Here is a 25,651-nt window from a genome sequence, read left to right on the forward strand (position 1 = left end):
AAGCAGTGGCGAACTTTAAAGGCTGCCAGGTTACAGCAGTTAGAGGGGGAAGTGGCAGGGGGCCGGCCTGCCCAGAGGAGGAAGAAGCAACAGGGGCTAAGACGAGACACCTCCTCCTGCCCCCATGTGCAGCATTCTGCCTGGCAGCTGGTTCAGTGCCTCCAGAGGACTTGAGATGTGCCGGTACAGACCAGCGGAGCCCTGGCAGGCACCTGAGGGCCCTGGGCCAGCCCTAACCTAGCTAGGCCTTTTGGGCATCCCCACAAAAGTGAGGGCTACTCTTGGACTGCTGCTAGTTGGCTGTGGGACCAGATCCCACAAGCAGATGCCCACCCCCCAGCCCCAAGTCCCAGCCTGCACCTTAAGACTTAGGGGCAGCCACATTTCTTTGGCTCCATGGCCCCACTGGCCCACACACCAGGTCTATATTGTCTCAATGCATTTATTAAATTCTTACAAAACAGAATACAAAATTCTGGCAATTCTGGCATTGTCAGTTATGATTGTTGTTGTTATAAAGGAAATGGTGGAGCTGTCTCAGTTTACATAAAGTTCATAAAGTGCTTTTTTTTTTCATTTTTATTACATTTAACTGAAGTGCCTCATTTTAAGACTCCAGTTATACGAACCAGCAGTGCGCCACATATTTATTCAGAATCAACTTTGGCAGTCTTCATCAACAAAGTGAGGAAGAGATCCCCCTTTTAAATATTCTCAGATTCACAGTCAGGCTTCTAAGAATTTTAAAGTTCAGACAGAACCTGCAAAGGGAAAAAATGACCCCCAAAATGAAAAATTCCTGATGGAACGCTGAGAAAGCAGGGGTGGATCCCTTCCCCAGTCCCTCCACTACACACAGAAATACACAATTTGAATCTCCATGGAAGATACTACAAAGGCTGAGCTTTAAACTGAAAACGACGCCGAGAAGCGGTCAGCGTTTCCACACGGTCTGGATGTTGGGAAAGGAGGAATTTCAGTCTCGGGAAACATCACCATCCGATCCCACTAAGCAGAGGTGGGGGGAAAATCCTGAGCCTGTCTTCGCCTTGGTGAATGCGACATCACTACACTTGCCCCAACGTACCTCGCCTTTACCCAGGACTGTAAGGGAGACTGCTGCTGGGGGTGTGGGGGGCTGTGTGTGTGTGTGTGTGTGTGTCAGTCAAAACAAAAAACCTTGATATAGCCCACGGCCTCCAGAATGAAAGAAAAAAAAGGAAAAAGCTGCTCAGCGCAGGGTTCTGAGAGCTTACACGCCATTCAAGTATTCTTCAGAAAAAAAAAAGGGTCATTTTCCATTGTTTTCCTATGGTTCTTTTTGTAATCCATGTGCACAGTCAGGATCATGGGCTTGAGAAGTCCTTGCTCACTTAGTCGAGGCCGGATTCATCCCCAGACACTCTGCTTCCATTAGACTTTATGTACTGCCCCTAAGTGGGCAGAGAAGGGAAGGTTCACAGAGTTTAACAGGAACATGTGAACAGAAACCCAGTCACAGCCAAAGCGGGCAAGAAACCAAGGGCAAGATACGCTTCCCTGCTTCCGAAGTGCAGTTTGAAAGAAAACCTGAGGACCTTACTTGCTTTACTTCATCATGACCACCTACCACCCTGGGAAGGAAAAGAAAATTCATATTGCATAGTTTATTGCCAGGAGAAATGTCAAAAGATCGTTTTCCTCTGGAGCTTCGGAAATCGGATTGGGAAGCGAAGGCCCAGACAAAAGTGTAAAAAAACCTGTAGCTTGCAACAGAGGCATCCAAACTGGAGCAATGTAGCGAGCCCATCTTGTCTTCCTGAAAGTCTCATGGGAAGGTAGGAGGGCCAAAAGGAGCGGTTGAGACCAAAAAAAAAAAGTTTGGGCAGGAAACCAGCGCTTTGACAGGCTCTGCCCAAGTGCTCAAGGGCTTGAATTTCCCCTGCCGCTGGAGTGGACTGTGGGGCTGCAGCTAGCCCAAAGATCCCAAAGGGCAGGTGTGTAGGAAGCCTGGTTGGGCCTGTCCAGCTCATCATGGGCCCCCTGAAAGGGGGCTGGGTTTCCCAGGTTTAACTCCTCAAGCCCTCAGCTTCTGGGTCTTCTACAAGACTTGGCCTCACACCCACAGAGATAGTGGCTGCCGAGGATGCGTATTTAGCTGCCGCTACACTGCTCCTCCTCCGCCACCACCACCACCTTCACTGCCCACACGCTTCCACCCAGCACCTGTTTTTCCTGTTCCGGGGACTCAGGAGTTACCAGTCTAGGGAGCCTTAGCAGCAGGCAGGCCACAACACGGATTTCCTCGTGCCACAGCTGGCCAACCGTGCCTGCTGCCTTCCCAGAACCGCAGCCCCTCTCAAATCCAGGAGTCCCCTGCCCGCTGCTGGAGCTCAGCTACTTTCCCACCCTGACCCAAGGGCCAGATGTCGTGGAAGCCGCTTGGCCTGCTGCTGCACCTCCCTTGGCCCGCCATCACCAGAAGTGTCCAACCCACGTGGTGAACCGCTGCAACAAGCTCCTTGCTCCAATTCTTTTTCTTCCGGCAGTAAGCGAGTTCCAGCCTGAGACCGCCATCATCTGTGGCGATGGGCTCAGCCCAACCCCGAGGAATCAAAGGCCACCCCCATCCCGGTGGAACGGTTTTACCATCCGCTCTGGCCGCTCCAAGCCCGTCCTGAACACTTCCCAGCCGGGGCCCCTCCCTGGGGGCCAGTCAGATACATGGCTGGGCAAGGAATCCAGCTTCCCGCCAATGTCCGAGAAAGCGGAGCCCTCTGCATCGAGCACTTTGTCAAGAACTGTCTCTCCCCAAGCCACGCCTCCCCGCCCCTCCCTCCACCTCCCAGCACCGATGCTTGTCTCAAATGGGAAGAGGTCACGTGTAGCTCCCCACGCCCAATGACGGGCCTGCACGAAAAACACCTTCTCCCTCTGGTGCTGCAGGGTTTCTTCCCAGCTTGGATTGACACACTTCTCCCCCAGCACTGCCTCCATGACAGTCTTCATTGGTCTTCGGAAGACTTAAAACAAAATATGATTTACAATAGCCGAGCGCTGTGGAATGCATAAGCTTCAACTATCCGGATGGGGAACGCCCCAACTTGAATAGGATGTTGGCTGGGGTTGGACGAATTGAATTGAAATGACGCTCCTTTGGCAGGCTTGACAGTCTTTCACAGCATATGAAGTGAGCAGGTAGTCAAAGCAGCTGCTGACAAATTATCCTTTGGTGCAGGAAACAAGTGCAAGTTTGTCAGTTGTTAAATATCCTTGAACATGTCCTGGTTAAGCAATTATCTCCACTTTGTCACAACCATTTTGGTAAGGAAAAAAAAAAAAGAACACAAACACCTGCACATACACCCCCCCGGCTTCCTCACCCTCCCCCCCCAAAAAGCCAAGCTCACGAGATCAGCCAACCTTGGGAACCAGCCAAAAGGAGCGAATCCTGATCTTGTTGCTAGCCAGCGATACTTTTGAAAACAAATGACCCCCTCCCACCGACCAAAAAACAACAAAAAAAAACCTCCTGGGCCCCCACCATTCAGGAGGAAGACATGATGTAACATAGGAGGGTACAGGACAGAAGGCAGAACTGGAGAGTTACATGTGATCACTGACGAGGACCAACGGCGCAATGAGATTAGCAACCGGGGCTCTCGTCATGCTGGTTTTTTGCCGCCGCTGAGCCAGCTGGGATTCGGAGGGGGGAGACAGCTGCATGGAGCATGAGGTAGCTTGGATGATGATTGGTCGATTCTTCTCCTCCGCCTCGTCCTCCTCATGCTGGGTTAGCTGGCGGTTGACAGCGATAGCTTCAGCTGCAAAGGAAGTAAGTTCTTTGGCACTGCTGTTCCTGGTATGGAGAGTTGATAGTGGCGGAAGACAAATGGAAAAGCATTATTACACCGCCAGTTCCGGACTGCCACCCCTACTCACCCCGACTTGGCTTCACAGTCGCTAAACCCTCTGTCCCTCCCTTCCTCCCTCTCCCCCTGGCCCCAGCCAACAGGACTTGTTGGTTTCCCTTCTCTTCACAAGGATAGAGACACCTCCCACCCTCTGTACTGGGACCAGTCAGAAAGCCAAAGCCCCGACCGGAAAAAGCGACCTCACCTCTGCAGAATGATTGGCGTAGGGAGAGTGTTGTCTGGAGCACGCTGAGGAACGAGAGACACACCAGTTGGTGTTGAGTGACTGCCTGACTGCCCATTAGTCCAATAAGCACTGTGGCCAGCTTGGGGCTGGGGGGGGGGGGGGGCGCACGTGTGCATACACATCTCGCCCAAACTTCCTCCCTCGTTCCCTCACACACTCCGATCCCTGCCTCCTCATCGTTGCCTATATCAGCCCTCCCCCTGACCCCTGACTTAGTATTTGCCCATCTCTTCTGGCCCCCTCAACAAGTAATGTTAGTATAATCACTCATCATATCCTGACTGGATTACTGCATCAGCATCCTTTCTGATTTCACCATCCACCTCTCTGCAGCTAAACCCTCTTTTTCCCCCATTTCCCTCTGCTCCTCCCCTTCTCCCTTCCCATCCCCTCAGCACTGTATTCATCTGCTCAACTCTATATATTTTCATTACCCTATTTATTTTGTTAATGAAATGTACATCGCCTTGATTCTATTTATTTGCTATTGTTTTAATGAGATGTTCATCCCCTTGATTTTATTTATTATTATTGTTCTTGTCTGTCCGTCTCCCCCGATTAGACTGTAAGCCCATCAAAGGGCAGGGACTGTCTCTATCTGTGACCGATTTGTACATTCCAAGCGCTTAGTACAGTGCTCTGAACATAGTAAGCGCTCAATAAATACTATTGAATGAATGATTTCCCATCCTCTTGTCTCTCCCTGCTTCAGTCTATACTTCACTCTGCTGCCCAGATTATCTTTCTACAGAAACGTTCTGGGCATGTCACCTCCCTCCTCAAAGATCTCCAGTGGTTGCCTATCAACCTCCGTATCAAGCAAAAACTCCTCACTATTGGCTTCAAAGCTCTCCAATTCCTTGCCCCCTCCTACCTTACCTCCCTTCTCTCCTTCTCCAGCCCAGTCCGCACACCCCACTCCTCAGCTGCTAACCTTCTCACTGGCCTTTGTTCTCGCCTGTCCTGCCGTCGACTCCTGGCCCACGTCCTACCTTTGGCCTGGATACTAGCACTAGCACACTAGCACACTTCCAAACTAGCACACTAGAGAAGCAGCGTGGTTCAGTGGAAGGAGCATGGGCTTGGGAGTCAGAGGTCATGGGTTCTAATCCCAGCTCTGCCACTTGCCAGCTGCATGACTTGGGGCAAGTCACTTAACTTCTCTGTGCCTCAGTTACCTCATCTGTAAAATGGGGATCAAAACTGTGAGCCCCACGTGGGACATCCTGATCAGCTGTATCCCCCCCAGTGCTTAGAACAGTGCTTGAGAAGCAGCGTGCCTCAGTGGAAAGAGCACGGGCTTTGGAGTCAGGGCTCATGAGTTCGAATCCCAGCTCTGCCACTTGTCGGCTGTGTGACTGTGGGCAAGTCACTTAACTTCTCTGTGCCTCAGTTCCCTCATCTGTAAAATGGGGATTAAGACTGTGAGCCCCACATGGGACAAGCTGATTCCCCTATGTCTACCCCAGCGCTTAGAACAGTGCTCGGCACATACTAAGCGCTTAACAAATACCAACATTATTAACAAATACCACATTATTATTATTACTTCCTCCCTTCAAAGCCCTACTGAAAGCTCACTTCCTCCAGGAGGCCTTCCCAGACTAAGTCCCCTTTTCCTCTGCTCCCCCTCCCCCCAACTCACTCCCTTTGCTCTACCCCCCCCCGACACAGAACTTGTGCATATGTACATATTTATAATTATAATTCTATTTATTTCTAATAATGATGTGTATAGCTCTATAATTCTTTTTATTTATAATGATGCTACTGATGCCTGTTCACTTGTTTTGCTGTCTGCCTCCCCCCTTCTAGACTGTGAGCCCACTGTGGGCAGGGACTGCCTCTATATGTTGCTGAATTGTACTTCCCAAGCACTTAGTACACTGCTCTGCACACAGTAAGTGCTCAATAAATACTATTGAATGCATGAATGAATGAATGAATAATGCTTTGGGGACTGGTCCAGCCCTCTGGCACCTCCAGATTTCAGCACCCGAGTTTGCTCGGCATCCTGGGAGGGAATACACACAGCCCCTACCCTCAAGAAGTTCAGGAGCCTGGGGATACCGCCCGGAAGACCATGGGGACCAGTTTTAGGGACCGATGTGTGGCTGTGTCCCTCCTCGCCTGGCTCACTGGGATTTCTTGGAATGATCGCTCTCCTCCCACCCCCAGCTGACCAGTATTTCAATGCTATGTCGGCGCAAGAAAACGAGGCTCAGGGTAATGACCGACCCAGATCCAAGAGACCCTCTTGCCCCAGCGGGCTTGGGAAGAAATAAGAAATGGGTGTCAGTGCTCACCCCCTGCACCCAGGGGTGCTGCAGGACTTGAGCTGCACTGAGTCGCTTCTTGGCATCTCGGACCAGCAGTTTGGAAATGAGGTCTTTGGCTCCAAAAGATATGTGGGCCCAGTCCTTGTCGGGAAACTCATACTTCCCTTCCTGGATGCTTTCAAAAAGCATGCTCTGGGAGGAGGGAAGAAAACAAAAACCTAAAACACCAGGCAGGAGCTCACATTACACAACCAGTCAGTGGCCATGGGAGAGTCTCCCGGCGGGAACGACGGACAGCCCCGGGGCCCCCGGGGACTCCGGGGGGAGATCCCGCCCAGAGAAATCAGCCCCAGGGCCGGTGCTTTGCGCAGCGCCCCTCGTGCTCTCTCCTTCTTGCCAGCCCAGCGGGTGCCCGGTGGGGCCTGGAGAGCGACAAGTGGGCGGGGGGCCAGGGGAAAGATGCGGGCCAAGGACGCGGGCCGTGACCACGGGCGGTTGCCAGGGTGGTACGGTCTAAAGCAGCGGGGAGCAATGGATTTACTGAGCCATTAATGGCACGCAAAGCACTGTGGTAGCCAGTGCTGGGAAAACATCGGCCGGGCGTGAATTAGACAAAGTCCCTGGCCCTCTAGAGGAAGTCGCTCGGTTCCTTGCCCTTTGGGGCCGGAGACCAATTAAGCCCGTTCAGCGTGTGGGGATTGTGGCCAATTCCCCCAACCCCTGCCTCGAAATCCGGAGCCCAACAGCCAGACAACAGCCCACCAAAGAGCAGTGCCTATGGGGCCCCTCACCTGACAAGTGGGACAAGCTTCTCCACGGTCCCAGCCACAGTCACTGCCACAGTGCCCTACGAAAGGCGGGTAGCCGCTCAGCAGAATGTACAGAATGACTCCAAGGCTCCAGAGGTCACAGCGCTTGTCGTAGATGGTCGCCTCCTCACTGAATGCCTCCACTACCTCCGGAGCCATGTACTCGGCAGAGCCGCACTGGGGAGAGAAGAAACCCCAGGGCTGCCGACCTGAGTAGCTCAGTCCTCAAATTCCCCCTCCCGACCCAGGAAAGCGTTTCAGTACTCTCTCTCCTCTTCCATCATCTCCCTTCCTGCCTCACGAGCCTGGACTCTCGGCACCATCCTCAACTCATCGCTCCCGTTCAACCCACATACTCGACATGCCTCCAGATCCTGTCGGTTCCACCTTCACAACGTGACCGACTGCCACCGACATCCAAATTGCCACTACACCGATCCAAATACTTAACCTATCCCCCCTCGCCTACTGCATCGGCCTCCTTGCCAACCTCCCTGCCTCCTGTCTCTCGCCACTCCAGTCCACACTGCACTCTGCTGCCCTAGATCACTTTGCCAAAAAGAAGTTCTGTCCATGTTTCCCCATGTTTCCTCAAGAACCTCCAGCGGTCGCCCATCCACCCCCGCATCAAACGGATACCCCTTGCCACTGGCTTTAAAACAGTCCATCACCTCGCCTCCTACCCCACCTCGCTGCTCTCCTACTACAGCCCAGCCTGCACACTTCGCTCCTCTTAATGCCAACCTACTCACTGGCCCTCGATCCCATCTATCTCACCGCTGACCCCTTGCCCACATATTCCCTCTGGCCTGGAATTCCCTCCTCCCTCATATCCGTCGGGCCATCACCGTCCCCTCTGCCCGTGGATTTGTGCAGCCACACAGCACTTATGCAAATATCTGTAATTGATTTTAATGTTGGTCTCCCCTCCTAGACCGTAAGCTCCTTATGGGCAGGGAACACGGCTATTAACCCTATTATACTGTACTCTCCTGGGCGCTTGGTAAGGCAACCTGCATACGGTAAGCACTCAGTAAATACCAATCAATGGCATTTATTGAGCACTTACTGTGTGCAGAGCACCGTACTAAGTGGTTGGGGGAGTACAACAGCATTAGCAGACACGTCCACCACTGACTGATCGATTCTGCACTCGCAACCACCCATGGCACTTATTATTATAATTATTGTGGTATCTGCCAAGTGCTTTGTGTCGAGCAACATGCTAAGCGCTGGGGTAGAAAAACTTCATCAGGGTGGGACACGGTCTAAAGCGTACTAGACTCCACACCACTGATGCTTGGGTCATCTTCCTGAAGCGTTGCTCGGCCCGTAAACCCCTCCTCTCCTCCTGGTCCCCTGCTGGCTTCCCATGCCTCGCCACACCAGACCACAACCGCCCCGTCAGCTGCATGGCTCTCCATCATCTGGCCCCACCACCTTACCTACGTTGTCTTTTGGCCCGCTGTTCCCCAACCCGCTGACCTGGCACCTCCCGCACCCAACCTTCTACCGTACCTCTCTCCCGACTCTCCCGCTCCCGGTCCCACGCTCCCTCCGTTCCCCTGGCTAGGAACTCCCTCCGTCCTCGCATCAGACAGACTCCAGCTGTCCCCACGTTCAGAGCCCACCTGACATCCTACCTCTGCTACCGAGCTTTTCCCCAACTGACTTCCCAGCCCCCAGAGCTTCAGCTTGAACACTTCTGGACGTATTTATCCTCTCCTTGGCAATCGAGGTATAAGTGTGCTCAGTTATTGGTTTTGACCACTTGAATTGCCAGTATGGTTCGGTTTGCCCGTCATGCCTACAGCAGGCACAAACAACTCTTTTCCACTAGAAAGCAGCCTGTGAGTCAAAACGGAAAACAGAATACAAATCCAAAACGGACTTCTAACGCCGCTTCCAAGCCAGACCACTAAGCCGACCCCAGCCAAGGGAGTCCCGTGCCAGCCCCCCAGGGCTTCCAGAGCTCAGGCCCCGATGGGGAACCTGGGGCCGACCCGTCAACCCTTCCCTCTGGTCAAGCAAGACCCCTTTGGCTCTTATTCATCCCCCTCTCCCAGCCCCACTGCACTTGGGTACATATCTGTCACGTATTTATATTAATGTCTCTCTCCCACTCTAGACCATAAGCTCGTCAAGGCCAGGGAATGTGTCTGTTTACTGTTATACTGTACTCTCCCAAGCACTCAGCACAGTGCTCTGCACCCAGTGAGCACTAGATAAATACGACTGAATGGACTGAATGAATTACGAGGCGCCGCAGTGGAACCCATGTGTTGCGATCCCCCTTTGCCGAGTACAGGCTGGCTACCTTTCTCAACCAGGAAAGGAGAGGGTCTGGGGAGAGCCTGCTGTCCTTGGGCAAAACCCCCCTGGCCAGACCTCTGATCCCCATCACCTCCAACCCTCTTGAGTGGCCCAGGAAGCAAAGGTTTAAGAGACCTGCCATCTTGGTTCAGTCAGACCTGGACGCCAGCCACTAAAAGCATCTCCTTTGGCAGGAGGGGGAGGAAGCGGGGAAGAATGGAGGGAGGGGAAGGAAGAGGAGGAAAGGAGGAGGGGGAAAGGGAGGGATTTGAGGGACTGAAAGGAAGGCTGATTCACCCATGTCCATTTTCAGCCAAACTGAAGAAACTACTCGAGGAAAAGGCTAAAGAATGAATGCCCTGGAATGGGTTGGGGTGCACACTTTGGGGGGCTGGGGCCAGGAGGGAAAAAGGAGAAGGGTTAAAAAAAATAAAAAAGGTCATTCCAGACAGGCTTCCTGGCAGGGAAGTCTGACAGAGTCCACTCACTCCCTCCTCTCAAAGCAAACAATCAGCTGTTCTCTGTTCCAGCTCCCAGCTTGCTCCCTGCCTGACCCAATTCGGGAACAGGGGCCGCCCCACCTCCCCACCCACTAGAGCCAATAGGACCAGCTGTTGCTAGGGGAAGATGGGCGCCGCCTCCCTCTCTCTTCACTCTTTGGCCTGGCCCCGAGCCAGCCGCCAGTTTCAACAGAGCCAGTAAGCGAGCCAAGCGGGCAGGTCAGAAGGATTATGTAACCACCAGGTCTTTCTAGAAGCAAGTCGGGGACCCAGTATCCCACTTGGAAAAAGCCCCCCGCAAACCCCAGGCTTCAGTGGTAACTCTGGGACGGAGGTCGATCGGAGTCGCTCACTTGGGCCTGTCCCGCCAGGCCCCGCCCTGGCCCAGGCTTCCAGCAACTCCTCGACTGGGTAGGCTGGCCCTACCGGTGGCCCGGGCTGAGCTTGGCACCCACCCGCCACCCAGTGGGGGCCCAGCAGATGCCCGGAAGAGTGTCAAACAAACCCCAGAGGAGAGCGGCTCCCTGACCCCCCCACCCCCCGAATGCCCCACTAAGGAGGCTGACCTCCCAGCTACACGCACTGTTGTCTGGGCCCTCAGCCTGCAGCTGGGCCCCAACTTCCCCACTCGCCAGCCCAGGGGTGACAATCTTTCATCCCCAGCTCGAGAGCGGCAGAGCTAGGGCCAAGACCAGCCATGATGAGCCTACTCGGGCGGGTGGGCAGGCAGGATGGTGGGGGATTGGGGGTGCCAGGACTCAGGAAGACTGAGCCCCGGGGAAGTTTGGATCTGGCTGTTCCCCACATCCATTCAGAGAACCAGAACTCGCCCTCAGATCTGGAGATTTCAGGGAAGACGTTCTTACCGGTGTGAGCAACTCTGGGGTAGAGATGGGGGAACAGTCGCCGTTGAGCTTAATTCCACTTCCGAGGTCAAAGTCACAGATCTTCACAGGGGAAACCTTCCGGGATGGGATGGGGAGGGGTGTCAAGGGGACGACATATACTGTTCAAAAAGCCCCAATACTGGGAGCCCTCTACAAGCGGCCCAAGGCCCATACCCTCGCCCTTCACCCAAGCCCCGCTCCGACCTCTAACAGGCTTGTTTCTGACCCGGGTAAGGGAAAGGAAGAAGGAAGGACCGCCTCAGGCCTCGGGCCCCCGGCCCCAGCCTCTGTGGCCCAAGCCCAGACAAAGGAGCCCTCCCTGCCCTCACCTCACCTGCTCGGCACTTTCACAGAGAATGTTTTCTGGCTTTAGATCCCTATGTGCTATCCCTGAGGGGGAGCAAGGAGAAACAGTCAACCCCAAAGGGGCGCGGAGGCAGGGAAGAACAGCCCGCAGTTAGCTACCTACCTTTATTATGCAAGAAATTGAGGGCACTGGCAATGTCCTGCACTACGCCACTTGCCTCCAGCTCATTGAAGTGGCGCCTCCGGTGGATATGAGTCAGGATGGACCCTGTGGTGGTGAGTCGAGCCATCGTCACCTTAGACTTTACTTCCTCCTCCCAAAAGGTAGGAGGGAGACCCCTCTGGGTCACCCCCAGCTGCCCCCTCCCCCAACCCCCGACACCCTTCCCCAACCGGTGTTCTAGAATAAACAGGACGGAGGGGACGGAGGAGAGGACAGACCCAGCTCCAGGATAATCCACTGAGGCCATGCCGCCCAGTGAGCAGAGCGCAGGGCTGGCCGGGAGTCAGGAGACCCGACTTCGAGTCCCCACTCTGCCCCTGGCCTGCTGTGGGAACTTGGGGCTTCAGGGTCCTCCTCCCGCAAACGAGGATCAGATCCTTGCCTTCCCCTCCCTCGTAGGGATGTTGCAAGCAAGAAAGGAGGGAAGAGATGTGAAAGCACTCTGGAAAAATAAAAAGCGCCACACAGACACAAGGTATCTGTAGCTGTTCTACAGAGGAATGAGGGTGCTTTCTGGGGAGGAGGGTCAGACTGGGAGCAGGGAAGGGACCTGGAAAATCTACACATCACTGGAACTCACCACCTCGCATCTTCTCAAACACAAGGTAGAATCGTTCTTCCTCCTCAAAGAACTCGATCAGCTCTAGCACGTTCCTATGCACGTACACCCAAGAGGGAGAGAAAACAGGATGAGGAAGAGATGACGGCCTCCCTTGTGCAGCCCTCCCTTGGCCCACCACCAAGAACTGGGATAGGCAAGGCCAGGCCAGGCCTTTTTTCTAAGCTAAGCGAGGTGACAGCATGCTGGCTTTGCTCAGGGTAGACAGACCGCCCCTCCCCACCACCCCCCACCACAACTAATCCACGGGGCCCAGACCACACGAGGCCACGCTAGCTGGGGAAGCCAGGGGCGCCCCGAGAAACGTGAGCCGGGAAGTCGACAAGCAGACACATACCTGTGTCCCTGGCACTGGTAGAGCATCTCCACCTCTCGGAACACTCGGCTTCGGCTGTGGCCCAGATGTTTTTCAATGATCTGAAACGTGTGTGTATGTGTGTGTGTATGTGTGTGGGCAAGTAGGGGGAGAGGCGGTTTCCACTGGTGAAATCCCTCCCCCAGCCACCCAGAGCAAGAGCCATTCAAATCCATTCCCCACGGCAAGACGCTTGCTGCAAAGATCCCCTTCTGGAGACTAGGCAAGGCAGGGGATCCCAACAAGGCCACAAAATGGGGGGTTAATCCAGATGTCACCCACCAATGGTATCGAATGAGCATTTACTGTGTGCAGAGCACCGAACTAAGTGCTTGGGAGGGGTACAATATAAGAGAGTCCACAGCAAGAGTCCCAGAGTGCCCATGTCATACCAGCTGGCACACTGCCACCTCCTTTCACCCACCCCAGAGCTGGTCTAAGCTTCTAGAGCAACGGGGCAGTCCCAGGTACCGGCAACCATTCAGAGCAGCCATCGAACGGGCCAGCTCCTGCTGAGACCGTGAGCCCCCAAGTGGGACCGGGACTGTGTCCAACCTGATTCACTTCTATCTACCCCACCGCTTAGAAAAGTGTTTGAGACGCAGTAAGTGCTTAACAGATACCATAGAAAAAGGGCCTCGGTGGCCACCATGTGGGCCTGCCACCGTCTCACCTGCACTGGCACGCACGGCCTCAGCAGACCTGCTCCAACCAGCACGCCGGCCTGACCGTCAGGCCACCCGAGCCCGGGATCCAACCAGCTCCTCTCTCTCCCCCCGACGAGACAGGAGGAGACTCCTCTGGGCCTCCCCGAGCCTCTCCCTCAGGAGCGGTCCGCCACATACCCCAGGGAGAAGGCACCGAAGAAGAGCTCACGGGACCGTGGCTGGTGCCCACTGGCTCTTCCTGGTCTCTGAGCCCGAGTCCCTTCTCAGCCTCAGGGACCGGGGTATGTATGGCCTGCAGGGGAGGTGCTCGATCTGTTCAGCTGAAAGCACCACCAGGGCCAATGGTGCCATCGGTTTGTCTATCAATGCTTTCAATCGGCCCGTTAGAAGGGACCGAGCGACAGACATGGAATTCGGTAAGCGACTCCTGGCAACGAGACGCTGGACCACGTGCTGGGGAAGCATGAAGGAAGCGCGAGCTATGTTCCCTGCCCTCTAGGAGCTTCCTCTCTGATAGGGGACACGGGCCTAGAAACAGTCACAAGCCAGGGGAGCAGCACGTCGAGTAAGGATACAACATTCAGTGGAAGAATACGTCGGGATTAAATTGCAGGACAGTTGTGTCACAACTGATGCTACCTTTAATAATAAAAGTAATAATAATTATGGTATTTGTTAAGCGCTCACTATGTACCAAGCACTGTTCTAAGCACTGGGGTAGATACAAGGTCATCAGGTGGTCTCACGTGGAGCTCTCAATCCCCATTTTCCAGATGAGATAACCGAGGCACAGAGAAGTTACGTGACTAGCCCAAGGTCACAGAGCAGACAAGTGGCGGAGGCAGGATTAGAACCCGCGATCTCTGACTCCCAAGCCCGGGCTCTTGCCACGAGGCGATGGTGCTTTACACATGAACGCTGAGGATGGGCGTGAATACACGAGGACCAAGGATGGCTGTTGGGGTGACGTGACTAGGATATCGTGAATTAATCAGGGGAGGACTCCTGGAAAACATGGCATTTCAGGTGGGATCTGAAGACCCCCTCGGACACCTCTTTCAACCCCCGTACTCGGTCTGTCACCAGATACTATCATTTTCTCCTTCACAACATCTCCAGAATCTGCCTCGATACTCTGGATGGATCATAACAACTGTGTTATTTGCGAAGTGTCTACTATATCCCAAGCACCTTATTAAGTGCCTAGGTAGAAACACGACCATCAGGTCATCGCTGCAGATGGCACCCCCACCCTTCCTGTCTCACAAGCCCGTAACCTTGGCGCTAGCCTCGACTCCTCTCATTCGACCCACACGTTCGATCCATCACTAAATCCTGTCGGTTCGACCTTCACAGCATTGCTAAAACCCACCCTTTCCTCTCCATCCAAACTGCTATCACGTTAATCCAATCACTTATCCTCTCCCGCCGGTTACCCTATCAGCCTCCTTGCCGACCTCCCTGCCTCCTGTCTCTCCCCACTGCAGTCCACACTTCTCTCTGCTGCCTGGATCACTTGTCTATAAAAATGTTCCGGCCACGTTTCCCCTTGCCTCAAGAACCTTCAGCGGTTACCCATCCACCTCCACATCAACCAAACTCCTCGCCTCCTACCTCACCTCATTATTCTCCTACAACCCAGCCTGCACACTTCGCTCCTCTCATGCTAACCTTCTCACTGTACCACCCTCATCTTGCCTACCTTGCTGCCAACCTCTCGCCCACATCCTGCCTCTGGCCTGGAACGCCCTCCCTCTTCATATCTGACAATTCCTCTCCCCGCCTCAAAGCCTTATTGAAGGCACATCTCCTCCAAGAGGCCTTCCCAGACTACGCCCTCTTTTCCTTTTCTTCAACTCCCTTTTGTGTCACCTTAACTTGCTCGCCTTATTCATCCCCCCTCCCAGCCCCACCATGCTTACGGACATATCTGTAATTTATTCATTTATATTCATGTCTGTCTCCCCCTCTAGACTCACTGTGGGCAGGGAATGTGTTGGTTATAATGTACTCTCCCAAGTGCTTAGTACAGTGCTCCGCACACAGTAAGTGCTAAATAAATACTGTTGACTGATGGACATCCGGGGCTCACAGTCTACATGTGAGGGATAACAGGCACTGAGTCCCCATTTTGCAGATGAGGGAACTGAGGCACGGCGCCTTTGGGCAAGTCTTTGACTTTGAGCAAGTCACTTAGCTTCTCTGTGCCTCAGTTACCTCATCTGTAAAATGGGGACTAAGACTGTGAGCCCCACGTGGGACAACTTGTTTACCCTGTATCTTAGAACAGTGCTTAGAACAGTGCTTGGCACATAGTAAGCACTTAAATACCATAATTATTATCACTATTATTATTTCGGAGAAGTTAAGTGACTTGCCCTGGGGCACATAGCAGGTAAGTGGTGGAGCTGGGATTAGAACCCAGATCCCCTGACTCCCAGGCTCTTTCCACTAGGCCACGCTGCTTCTATGGACAGATGGATGGATGGACAGACAGGCGGCCACTAGAGGGTTTTGAAGAGTGGAGCGATGGAAATTGAGCGATGTTTCCAGAAGAAGGTCCAGGAGGCGGTTTGGAGTACAGACTGAGGCTGGCGGGGGTGGAAAGGCAGAGGAGAGGATGGAGGTGGATTTAATGGACAGAAATGGGAATTTAGGATGGGGAGAGAGGGGGATAGGAGGAGCCAGATTTACCAGAAGTTCAGGAACTCTCACAGCTGCCCCTCAAGGGCCATTTTGCCCTTCCACCCAGAGAAAAGCCAAGTAGTGCATTTCCAATAGGGTCGAATTGCTCCGTGACCACAAGCTCCAGTGAGACCAGACAACCTATAGCATTCTTCACCACAAACCATTCCCCACCAGCTTATTAATCAATCCATCAAAAGTATTTTTTGAACACCTATTGCTGGAAGAACACAGGACTAAAAACTTGGGAGAGTTATGACACAGTTGGAAGGAACGGTCCCTATCCTCAACGAACTTACAACCTTCTAGGTGCAGAATGCTGGTCTCAGCACTTGGGAGAGTAGACCAGAGTTAGTAGGCACAATCCCTACCCTGGAGGAAGTGACAATCTACTGTGGGTGCGCAGGGGGTGACAGACACAAAATAATGTACGGAGAAGAGGAGAGGAAGAGGATGGAAAGGCAGATAAGTGGATGAGTAAACTGATATGTACAGAAGGGCTGCGGGTGGGCACGAATGCTCACTGCTGAGGTAGCAAGTTGGGAGGCTAGGACCTGGGGAGAAAAAAAAATTAAATCAGGGCAGGCTATCTGCAAGGAGGTGGGATTTCAGAAGGGCTTCGAACACAGAGAGACCTGGGATCTGGAGGATTTGGAGTGGGGTGGGGGGAGCTCCAGGAAGGTAGGAAGGTGCGAGTGAGAGGTCAGACGAGAGATGAGAACAAGGCCGAACGAGTAGACTGGCTTGAGAGAAGCAAAGCGTGTGGAGTGGGGCATAGTTAGCGGAAGAGGAGCCAGGATAAGTAGCAGGGGCAGACGGCTGATGGAATGCCCTGAAATCAACAGTCGGGAACTTCTGCTTGATGCAGAGGGGAATGGCCCACCACTGGAGGTTTTGGAGGCGTGGCAGAGCGGGTATTTAAGCAGTAGGGAGCCCGAGAAGCCACAAGACAAGATCCCAATCATGCCACCTGTTGGCACCCTTGGCTAGGTCAAAGGGGCAAGTCCAAGCCCCTCACCAACCTCAGATTGGGGGAAAGCAGTTTGGGGACTGGGCTTGCATCTCGCCCGGGAGATCTGCCTCTCGGGCCACAGGGGTATCCAACAAGAATCCCTGATGCCATAGGGCAGACACGATTTGGGTCCCGGCCCACCCAGGGGAGCCACCGCTTCTGAACCAGCAAAGACACAACTCTGGGTCACTCCCACTCCAGAGCTCCTTCACAAAACCCAGAAAAAACAAACAGGGAGGTCCAATTTGGAAGGCTGGAATCTCCAGTGACAAAGTCCTGTGAAGAGGAACCCCTGACAGTGCTGATGGCTGGCATGCCGCCACCCGCATACCCTCATCCCTGTCCGCCAGGTGCTCACCGTTTTCAAATCCGGCCACTCACAGTCAGCTCTTCCACACTCGCCCAAAGCTCTGGGAAACAAATGGGCTTCTCGGGGTCGGGGAACAGGAACAAGGACAGACAGATCAGACTCCACTCAGTCAGGAAGTGGGCTGAATCGCAGACCAGTCTTTCCCCAACTGCGAGAGTGTCCTGTAGTCTACCCAACACCCAGACCTTTTTTTTTTTTTTAATTTTATAAAAAGGTCTCATCCTGCTCTCCCTTACCTGGAAGACCATGCCACCTGCCTTCCAGTTGGGACAACCATCCTGATCCTGGGGGTGGGATTTGGCCCCAGCACTTGTCCCGCATGACGGCCTGGGGCCCAGGGACCATCCTCCAAGCACATCCACACACCCTAGCTCTGCGGGATGAACCCAGCGGACAAGGTGTGTCTCCTGTGGAGAGATCATTGTTCTCGGTGGTCTCTATTCTTCCTGCCTTTTGCCAGCAGGAACAGCCCGGCCTGGGCTCCCTGGCCACTCAGCATCCAACTCCAACTCTGGGCTACTGCTCACATCTCCCGGTTTCGGCCCATCACGAGTCCATTAAATAAGCAAGCAATGGCCAGAGGTAAGAAGCAGAAGGGGAACAAGAAGAGAGGGGAAGCTCAAGCTAGTCGGTTTGGCTGCTCTGTCATTCTCAGAAAAGCAGGCGTTCAGAGTGCTGAAATAGGGGCCAAGGGCGACAAGCAGGCCCAACCCCAGTACTTAAGGCACTGGCAGTAAGATGAGGAAAATACCACCTCCATTAATGGATGAAACTGAGGCTAAATAAAAGGGCAGAAGGGTGGAGAGGTGCATTTATAGGTGACTAAATCAATAACAAACAGGAAAGTACAACAGGATGGGGGGGAGGGGGGGAAGGGAAGGAGAGAGGGGGAGAGAGAGCGTGTGCAAGTGAGCATGAGTGCATGAGACCGGCCACTGGAGAATGCCTCCTGCTCCTTTTCAATATTATGATATTTGTTAAATGTTTATTAAATGTTTACTAGGAGCCAAGCACTGTTCCGAAACACTGGGATAGAGTCAGGTTAATCAGGTCAGACAAAGTTACTGTTGGGAAGAGCCAGTGGTAGCTGGAGAGTCTCAGTTTGATTTGGATGATCCAAGCTGCCTCATTCCCCCAAAGAGTTGGTGGATACAACTGGGAGAACAGAGGGGGGAAAACCAGGTTATCTCCAGAGGCTGTGAGGACTCTGAGCGCCCCAACAGGGAGAGGATCCCTGAGTTAGAGGATTTCCCCATATCTGGAAGACCCAGCAAAGACAATGGGTGAAACAGCCTCCCCTCCCTGCGCGGCCATCCAAGTTTGGGGTCGGGACCTGCCCTGCATATCCATTCGTCCGTCCATGAGGACAAATAGCAGTGCTCCACATGGATGGTTGGAATGGAGGGCAGGAAGGCTGTGTCCAGCGCAGGACTCTGAGCTGGGCTGCCTCAAGTGCCAAAGAGCCTGAAGATGCCCCCTTTTTGCAATCTTTCCTCAGGTATCTGTTGCCTCCCCACCACCCATTATTAGCCTGAGAGAGGCCCCAAGGGGGTCAGGGGCCATGTCCAACCGACTGCCCACTGTTCTCTTCCCCGGTGCTCTGCAAACAAGAGGTGCTCAATCAACTCTCTCAAATGAATGACAGCTGAATTGCGGAGGGTTCAAGCTCTGGCAGTGGGGGTCGGTGGGGGGGACGGGACGGGACTCAATCCAATCAACAAACAGTACTTCTTCAGCACTAACTTCCTGCAGAGCCCAGATATGAGCTCTGGGAGAGGACAATGGAGTTCGCAGACATGATCCCTGCCCTCAGAGCTCCCAATTTAGTGGGGTGTGTGGCGGAGGGGAGACAGACCCAGAATGATTTCCAGAGAGGAGAAGAGCAAAATACCAAGCGGGCCCCGGGGTCTTTCATCTCTGGGATACCAGGAAGTGAGGAGGCCTGGACACGCATTCCACTGTCTGTGTCCCTCTGGCCAGCAGCCCCCACCCCCTGCTGCTGCAGCCCCAGTACTGCCACCCGCTGCAAGGGGCACAGGGGGCAAAATCCCACGGAGGGGGAACAGTGGGCCCTGACTTCCTTCCAGAAGGCCACTGTCCCTCTGGTGCCGGCAGAGAGGGCTTGGCCGTGGCTGTCAGGGCCTTTGAAGAGGGCAGTGGCGCTGCAGAGCCCGGGACAGAGGGTAGCAACTTCGGCCCCCAACACATTCTACTGTCTGCATGAAGTCTCAGTCACGAGAGGCCGCTTTCACCTCTGCCAAGGATCCCTCTTGTTATCTGACTGAGCTTCACATCCCTTACCTGCTTCTTCTCCTTGGTCCTTTTTCCTTTCTTTACAGTAGTGGGGAGAGGGTACCGATGGCCTAGGCACATGCCATTATCTCTCCCTCACCTTACCTCCCCCACCAACCCCTCACACCCCCCTCCCCAACACAGACCCCCAACCTCTCCCAAGGAGCAGCTTCCAACCCTAAACCTCCCTTCTTGGGGGAGAAGAGAATCCCTGGCAGCCAAGTGTGGCTACATCCCCTCGACCGCTGTCTGATGAGCTGGCAGCTTGCGCCCAGGCAGAACTCAGCCTCCGGACCAGCCGGAAGGTTCCCTTCCCAGAGCCGTACGTGGCCTCGTTACCCACTTCTCCTGGGCAGGAGAAACCCCAGGCCTTACCTTCACAGCATATTCTTTGTTGGTGATGAGGTTGATACAAGCCTGGACTCGAGCATGGGCACCTTCTCCAAGTACTTCTTCCTGCAGCTGGTAAACATCTAGAGGAGAGAGGGGAGCCTCTTCAGCACCAGCCATGGGCAAGGTCAGACCCGAAGGCCCGGCAATGGAAAAATATGTGGTGCACTCCAGAGAGGTGGGATCGAGGTCTCTCAACCTGTGCCACCCACAAGAAGGGAGAGAGGGAGGGAGAGAGCCAGCCACCCAGCCAGCCAGCCTGCCTCTCGCCCCCGAGACTGGACACCAGGCAACCAGGTTGGGAGGCACCACCGCCAGGTGGTGTGGCCAAGCCGGAAGAGCCTGGGGGTCTTACGGGGGGTGGAGAGAGGGTGTCGAAATGTTTTGATTTCTGTCTCCCCCACTTCTAGGCTGTGAGCAAGTTGGTGGGTAGGGATTGTCTGTTGCTGAACTGCACTTTCCAAGCGCTTAGTACAGTGCTCTGCACACAGAAGGGCTCAATAAATATGACAATGAATGAATGAATGAGAGACCTGGCTCTGCCCCCAGCCTGCTGTGGAACCTTGGGCCAGCACCACAACTTTTCCGGGCTTCAGTTTTTCCATCTGTCGAATGGGGAGGAGATCCCTGCTCTCCCTCCCTCGGACTGGGAGCCCCATCTGATGACCTGATGTCTACCCCAGCACTTTAGCACAGTGCTCGGCACATCGGAAGTGCTGAATAAATACCACCACCTCGATGACGAGGATGACGATTTTTGCCATGCTGCCTGACATCCAGGCTTGGGCAGGACTAGACGCCCATCAGCTCCAGGCCTGGCAGCAGCCCCTATCATACCGCACCTTCAAACTTCCCAGAAAAGCTGTCTGTGGCCCTGCAGCGTTTCTTCTTCTTGTTTCTCTTCTTGGCATCAGGGATATCGATGGGCTGACTCGAAGGCATATCTAACAAAAGGAGGCCAGGACACAAGCGAGAACAGCATTGACATGAGCACAGCCAAGCTGCGGCAACTTCTTCCTGGGGAAAAGTGCCTTCTCCCCTTCCTGCCCACCCGCCCGCCCTCCTGCCTTCCCTGCACCACGCTGCCACAGCCAAATCCAAATCTCGCCCTCCGCCTTCCCGGTCCCCAGGACGTGACATCACCAAGCTCAGCCCAGGAACATGCTTGTCACTTTGAGGGGCAATGAACGACACCTTGCACCCGCAACTCTCCTCTCCCCCAAGGGGTATAGCCAGATCTCCAAAGAGCTCAAATGGAGCATGAAGGGAAGCAAGTCCTGGTCCTTACCCTTAGGAGTGGAAAAACGGATTTTGCCCCGAGCCCTGACCTGCCCCACTCAACAATCGGAACCGACTTGAATGATCAGCCCCTTCCCTGTCTACCCAAGAAGCCCTAGTAACTTCCCTTGGCCGGGCCACGCTGCCCCTCTTCTCTCCTCGTCCCCCCGCTCCCACCCCCACAAGCACCACTGCAGATGCATTTCAACCCTGTCCCCGGGTCTGAGGTGGTATCCGTTTCGGACCACAAGCCTGCCGGGCGGGGGATTCTGTCCTGAGCAGCCTCGAGTGGGCGCTGGGGCTCAAGCCGCGATTCACCCCAGCCAAGGGCCAGACTCACCGGGGCGGGTAGGGCACTCAAACCCGAAGACTGAGTCCAGGTGGTCAGACTGATCGACTGTGAAAGCCAGCTCAAAAGGATTCTGGCCCTACAAGGTTGGGAAGAACAGGAGAGGGAATGAGAAGCGCTTCCTTGGACACTAAATCCCCACCTCCTCCCGAAATAGGGAGGACCGAGAGCCCATAGTAGGGGAGCCACCGGAGCCTTGGAGATGGGACAAGTGGTCCACCTCCGGCTGAACGCACCGACCCCCAACAGGATGGGGAAACCCGAGACATGATTTAGCGGGAGAGTCATGCTCACGAGGAGTCATCTCTGGGGAGAGACTGACCTGGTCCCCCAGAGCAACAGCTCGGGCCCAAGGGGAGGCTGGCCCAGCGGCCCCGACCCCCCACCCGCCCCGCCCAGCTCCCGAGGCAGAGGTTCTGGGCCAGCATCGACTCCTGTTTGCAGAATGGGGAGCCGGAGACCCGGGGTGGCGGGGGCGCGCCCTTCCTTCCTACAGCGAGTCAAACGGTCCAAATGCTGGGGCCCAGATCTCGGTTCTTCCTCCCTCAAGCATAAAATCTCCTTGGGGCTTCCACAGGAGCGGGAAGCTTGCTTCCCAGAATTTGGGCCTCAGCTCGGGAGGGAATATCTGAGTGCCAGTGACCACGGGGGCCTCAGCTAGCACCCCACCCACTCCCACCCCCCACTGTGGCAGCCAGAGGCTGAGGGAAAAGACAGAGCACCACCCATCCCCCCTAACTTGGCAGGAAGTAAAAACATACTCCCACAGGCTCCCCAAGAATTTTTTGGAAAGCCAGGCCCAGGGAAAGCCAGCAAGCTACCGTGGTGGTCCTCTCCGCCCCACGGGAGGCTCGGGGCCAACCCGCCCTAGTCTTCTCTCAAAAGGGCAAGGCTTGGCAAGTGCAGCTCAGGGAAAGCCAGAGGAGGAATCCCCTGGGCTCAAATGACACCCCGATCCAGCTGGTGGGGAACACTCTAAGGGAGGGAGAAAGGGAGGAGGAGGAGAGAAGAAAAGGTGCAGCCGTCGCCGAGCCGATCAGATGGCCGTTAGGAGCTCAGCGTACTCCATCTCGGGAAGGCAGCGTGACTGGAGAAGGCGAGGGGGGCTTCCGGCCCAACACCTCAGTCAGGGGGAAGGGAGGAGGAAGTGCAACGCACACCCCCAACCGAGAAGACGGAGTCCCTCTGCCGCACTTAGCGGCAGCCAAGGGGGAGGGGCACTTTCTCATCGCTAGGGCATGGGACAGGACAAAGCAGGCCCCGTCCTTCCATTTAATGGGGAGGAATTTCAGGGCAAGGTTCATAACAGGAACTCTGTAGCCACTGGCGGAGGCCGGCCTCTCGACGACAAGGAGGGCTGGTGCGGATGAGGAAACCCAGAGAGCGCCGAGGTCCCTCAGAGCCCACCAAAGGGTGGAGAAAGCGTCTCATGGCCCTGCCCCTCCCTCACCTGCAAATCCATTTGAGTCTTTTCTTGTTCCCTGTCCTCCCCGCACTGCAACTCAGGGGCGCTCCTAGAAAATGTGGGAAGTGCTTCAAGTTCAGGAAACTGACACCCCAAAAGGATCGTTGGGGAAGAGTAGCCATCAATCCAGCTTGGGGTGGGGTGGGGGGGTCGGGGGAGAGGGAAGGGAGGAGATTGGGGAGGTGGAGAGGGAGCAGGGGGAGAAGGGAGGCAGGCAGGGGCTGGGCCATTTCAGGTTTCAAACTGGCTGAGGGAGGTGGTCAGCAGGTCTTGGCAGAAAGGCCTGCAGCAGCTGGAGAAGGCCAGAAATCGCATGTTTGCGTTTCAGCCTACTGAACTGGGACACCATCCGCTGAGCCGGCCCAACTCAGACACCCCACCCACCGGCTGTTGCCGCCCCACCCGGCAGAGCCCAAACAGGTCTGCAGAGGAATCAAAGGCTCTTTGAAGGGGGGGTGGGGGGTGGCGGGAGACACTGCTTGATAATGACAGGTGGCCAGAAGCTTACCATGAAAGAGAACAGGCTTCAAATGGAGCTGGAAGGACTTAGGTTAGACTTCACAAAGTGACGACCTCGACCGAGGGGGCATGGGGGCTGGAGGGAGAGGTCACCGCTCATGTGTCCGCCAAGGACTCCAGTGACTCGTGGGTGGCAAGTTGGAAGGGCGTGGGGTGGCACTATCCAGTGGTCATCAGACTTTTTAAAACATTCTACACATAAGTATCAGAATGAGGGGGTGGGGAAGAAGAATGAAAGAGGCCTTTTTTACTGGTCTTTCTTTAGGCCCTCCCCTTCCTCGCTCCCTCCCATAAAGCCAAAACGGAGCCACAGCAGCGGCAACAGACGCTCATACGCACTGGCTTGGCTGGAGCTGAAAAACCCCAGTGTCCACGCACACGCTCACTTGGCGTTCCTGCCTAGTTTACCCAGTAAACAGGTCGTTTCCCATCGGGACCCCCGAGCAACTGGCATCTCCCTGCCTGGGTCTGCAACCCTTTCCAGCAACCCCTCACACATAAGCCCAACGGGAGACTGAGCACACCACAAGGGGTGTGCAGTGGTGCAGCAGCCCTGGCTTACCAGACTTGATGAGAGAGAGAGAGCTTGAGGAATTTCTAAGCCTGAAAAGGAAATGAGTTTAATTGGAGAGTCAACTTGCAGCCTGGGCTTGCAGTCACGTGTTGCTCTGACCCCCATCCTACTCTTCTGATGAGGCTGCCTATTATGACAAAAGGAGCCTGACTCCCTAATAACCCAACCACAAAGCCCTTAAAAACCTTCCATCGGTCGAACGCCCTCCCCCGCCCCCCCCGGGGGGGTTGGGCAGGGCAAGCAACCATGTCACAGAACCTGATGGCCCAGGACGGAATCGGGAGAGCAGACACCTAGCCGGAAGGCAAGGGGCCCAAATCCAGAGCAAGAGCTACCGTGAAAAGCCGGTACTTTCGAGCCCTCCGATGCCCAGGCAGGGCAACTCCCGCAGAGCCGTCCCCAAGAGCACTCCTCCAGAGGATGATCTTTTTGCTCCCTCATGGCTGAGGGCGGCAGAGTGAGCGGAACACCGCCTCACCCCTGCGCTAAAGCGAAAGTCACGCCGCATACCTCCGAGGGACTTGGGGCCAGGTGGAAAAGAGGAGAGGAAGAGATGTGGGATTTCAGGAGGGTCACAGGGCAGCAGATAGCCCGTGATACTCCCCCTAGGGGATACGCCCTAGGCCCTCTCCCAGCGGGATGGATACAAGGCCCATTCAGATCCATTTCAGTGGCTCTCTGATGTCCCCTGCCGAGAGACCTTCTCTTCCACCACTTGACTTCCATTTGCTCCTGTCCTGGAACACCCCAACCAGCAGCTCAAGTTCTTCCCTGGAGCAGCCTCCTCCTTTTCCTCTTCTCCTCCTCCCTCCCACTGCCACTCCTGCCTCCGCCATCAACACCATCTGGCCTCAAGACCCCCAAGTTGACCCAGGGCGGTAGTTTCCTTCGCTGCTGCCTGGGGCACGTCCAACAGTCACACTTTGGGGCAGTTTCTTCTGTCCGAACGATCTCCGGTCACGAATCTATGGCACCGGGGAGTTTCCGTCCAAATGCCCCGGCCTGTCCGATTCTGTGAGCCCCAGCCTAGAGCACCCGGGGTTTCCCAAGGAGCCTGCAGTCTTCCTGCTCACAGCTTGGCTTTCTCCCCTTACGAATGCGATGACTTCATTTGGCTCTGGGCCCCTCCCACGTTCCCCTGGGATCACAGGGAGCCCCGGCGACTGGTGCCAATCCGCCTCGGATGTCCACGGTTGTCGTGGCCCTGTCCCGGAGGCGGTGCTCATAAAGGCCCGGCAAAATTTCTGCCGTCTGGGCTGTACCCTGGCGGAAGGAGGTTTCTGCCCCCAATCCCACGGCCCGTAGAAGAGTGCGACCCCGACCCCGCCCTTCACGAATCATTTGCAAATCCCTCACATTACAGTCAAAGGTGGAGGGAAGGAGAGAAAAAGTTAATACAAGAAAACAAACGCGCACCGCCTGAGTTTGCCCCGCGCCTCGACGGTACCTTAAACGAACGATGGAAACCTTTAAGTTCGGTTGTTCTCTTCTGCACCATTTTTGTCCGGGATTTGGAGAATGACGACAAAGATCCAAGTAGAAGGGGAAAAAACACAAGTACAAAAGAGGGGAGGGAGGGGAAAAACTAAGTTGGGAGGGCGGGGGAACTAGGTCCTTC

At 54.9% G+C, this 25,651-nt stretch overlaps 1 protein-coding gene across 2 annotated transcripts; it reads right to left on the bottom strand.

Annotated features, from left to right (window-relative positions):
• Nucleotides 1-424: 424 nt before the first annotated feature.
• On the bottom strand, nucleotides 425-25,651 carry MKNK2 (MAPK interacting serine/threonine kinase 2). Of its 2 annotated transcripts, none has more exons than XM_029057325.2 (13): nucleotides 25,481-25,651; nucleotides 21,467-21,554; nucleotides 20,691-20,792; nucleotides 19,834-19,931; nucleotides 12,414-12,493; nucleotides 12,038-12,111; nucleotides 11,398-11,502; nucleotides 11,263-11,318; nucleotides 10,908-11,003; nucleotides 7,211-7,405; nucleotides 6,447-6,611; nucleotides 4,099-4,142; nucleotides 425-3,838 (listed from the first exon to the last, which is right to left on the bottom strand). In XM_029057325.2, exons 1-13 carry the CDS (start codon nucleotides 25,529-25,531, stop codon nucleotides 3,586-3,588), a joined length of 1,407 nt encoding a protein of 468 aa, XP_028913158.1. In that variant the 5' UTR covers nucleotides 25,532-25,651; the 3' UTR covers nucleotides 425-3,585. The 2 variants fall into 2 exon arrangements, with proteins under 2 accessions (XP_028913158.1, XP_028913159.1); XM_029057326.2 differs by having other exon boundaries at nucleotides 3,713-3,803.

Source organism: Ornithorhynchus anatinus, unplaced genomic scaffold, assembly GCF_004115215.2.
Source record: "Ornithorhynchus anatinus isolate Pmale09 unplaced genomic scaffold, mOrnAna1.pri.v4 scaffold_93_arrow_ctg1, whole genome shotgun sequence".
Classification (NCBI taxonomy): Eukaryota; Metazoa; Chordata; class Mammalia; order Monotremata; family Ornithorhynchidae; genus Ornithorhynchus; species Ornithorhynchus anatinus.

Bases quoted from the DNA above. Each gene is read 5' to 3' on its own strand.
- MKNK2 (XM_029057325.2), bottom strand. From the start codon at position 25,531: ATGGTGCAGAAGAGAACAACCGAACTTAAAGGTTTCCATCGTTCGTTT. The intron at 12,494-19,833 runs GTAAGGCCTGGG...CACACGTTTCAG, and splicing joins ACAAAGAATATGCTGTGAAG to ATCATTGAAAAACATCTGGG. The intron at 7,406-10,907 runs GTAAGAACGTCT...TTCTCTCCCCAG, and splicing joins CCCCAGAGTTGCTCACACCG to TGCGGCTCTGCCGAGTACAT.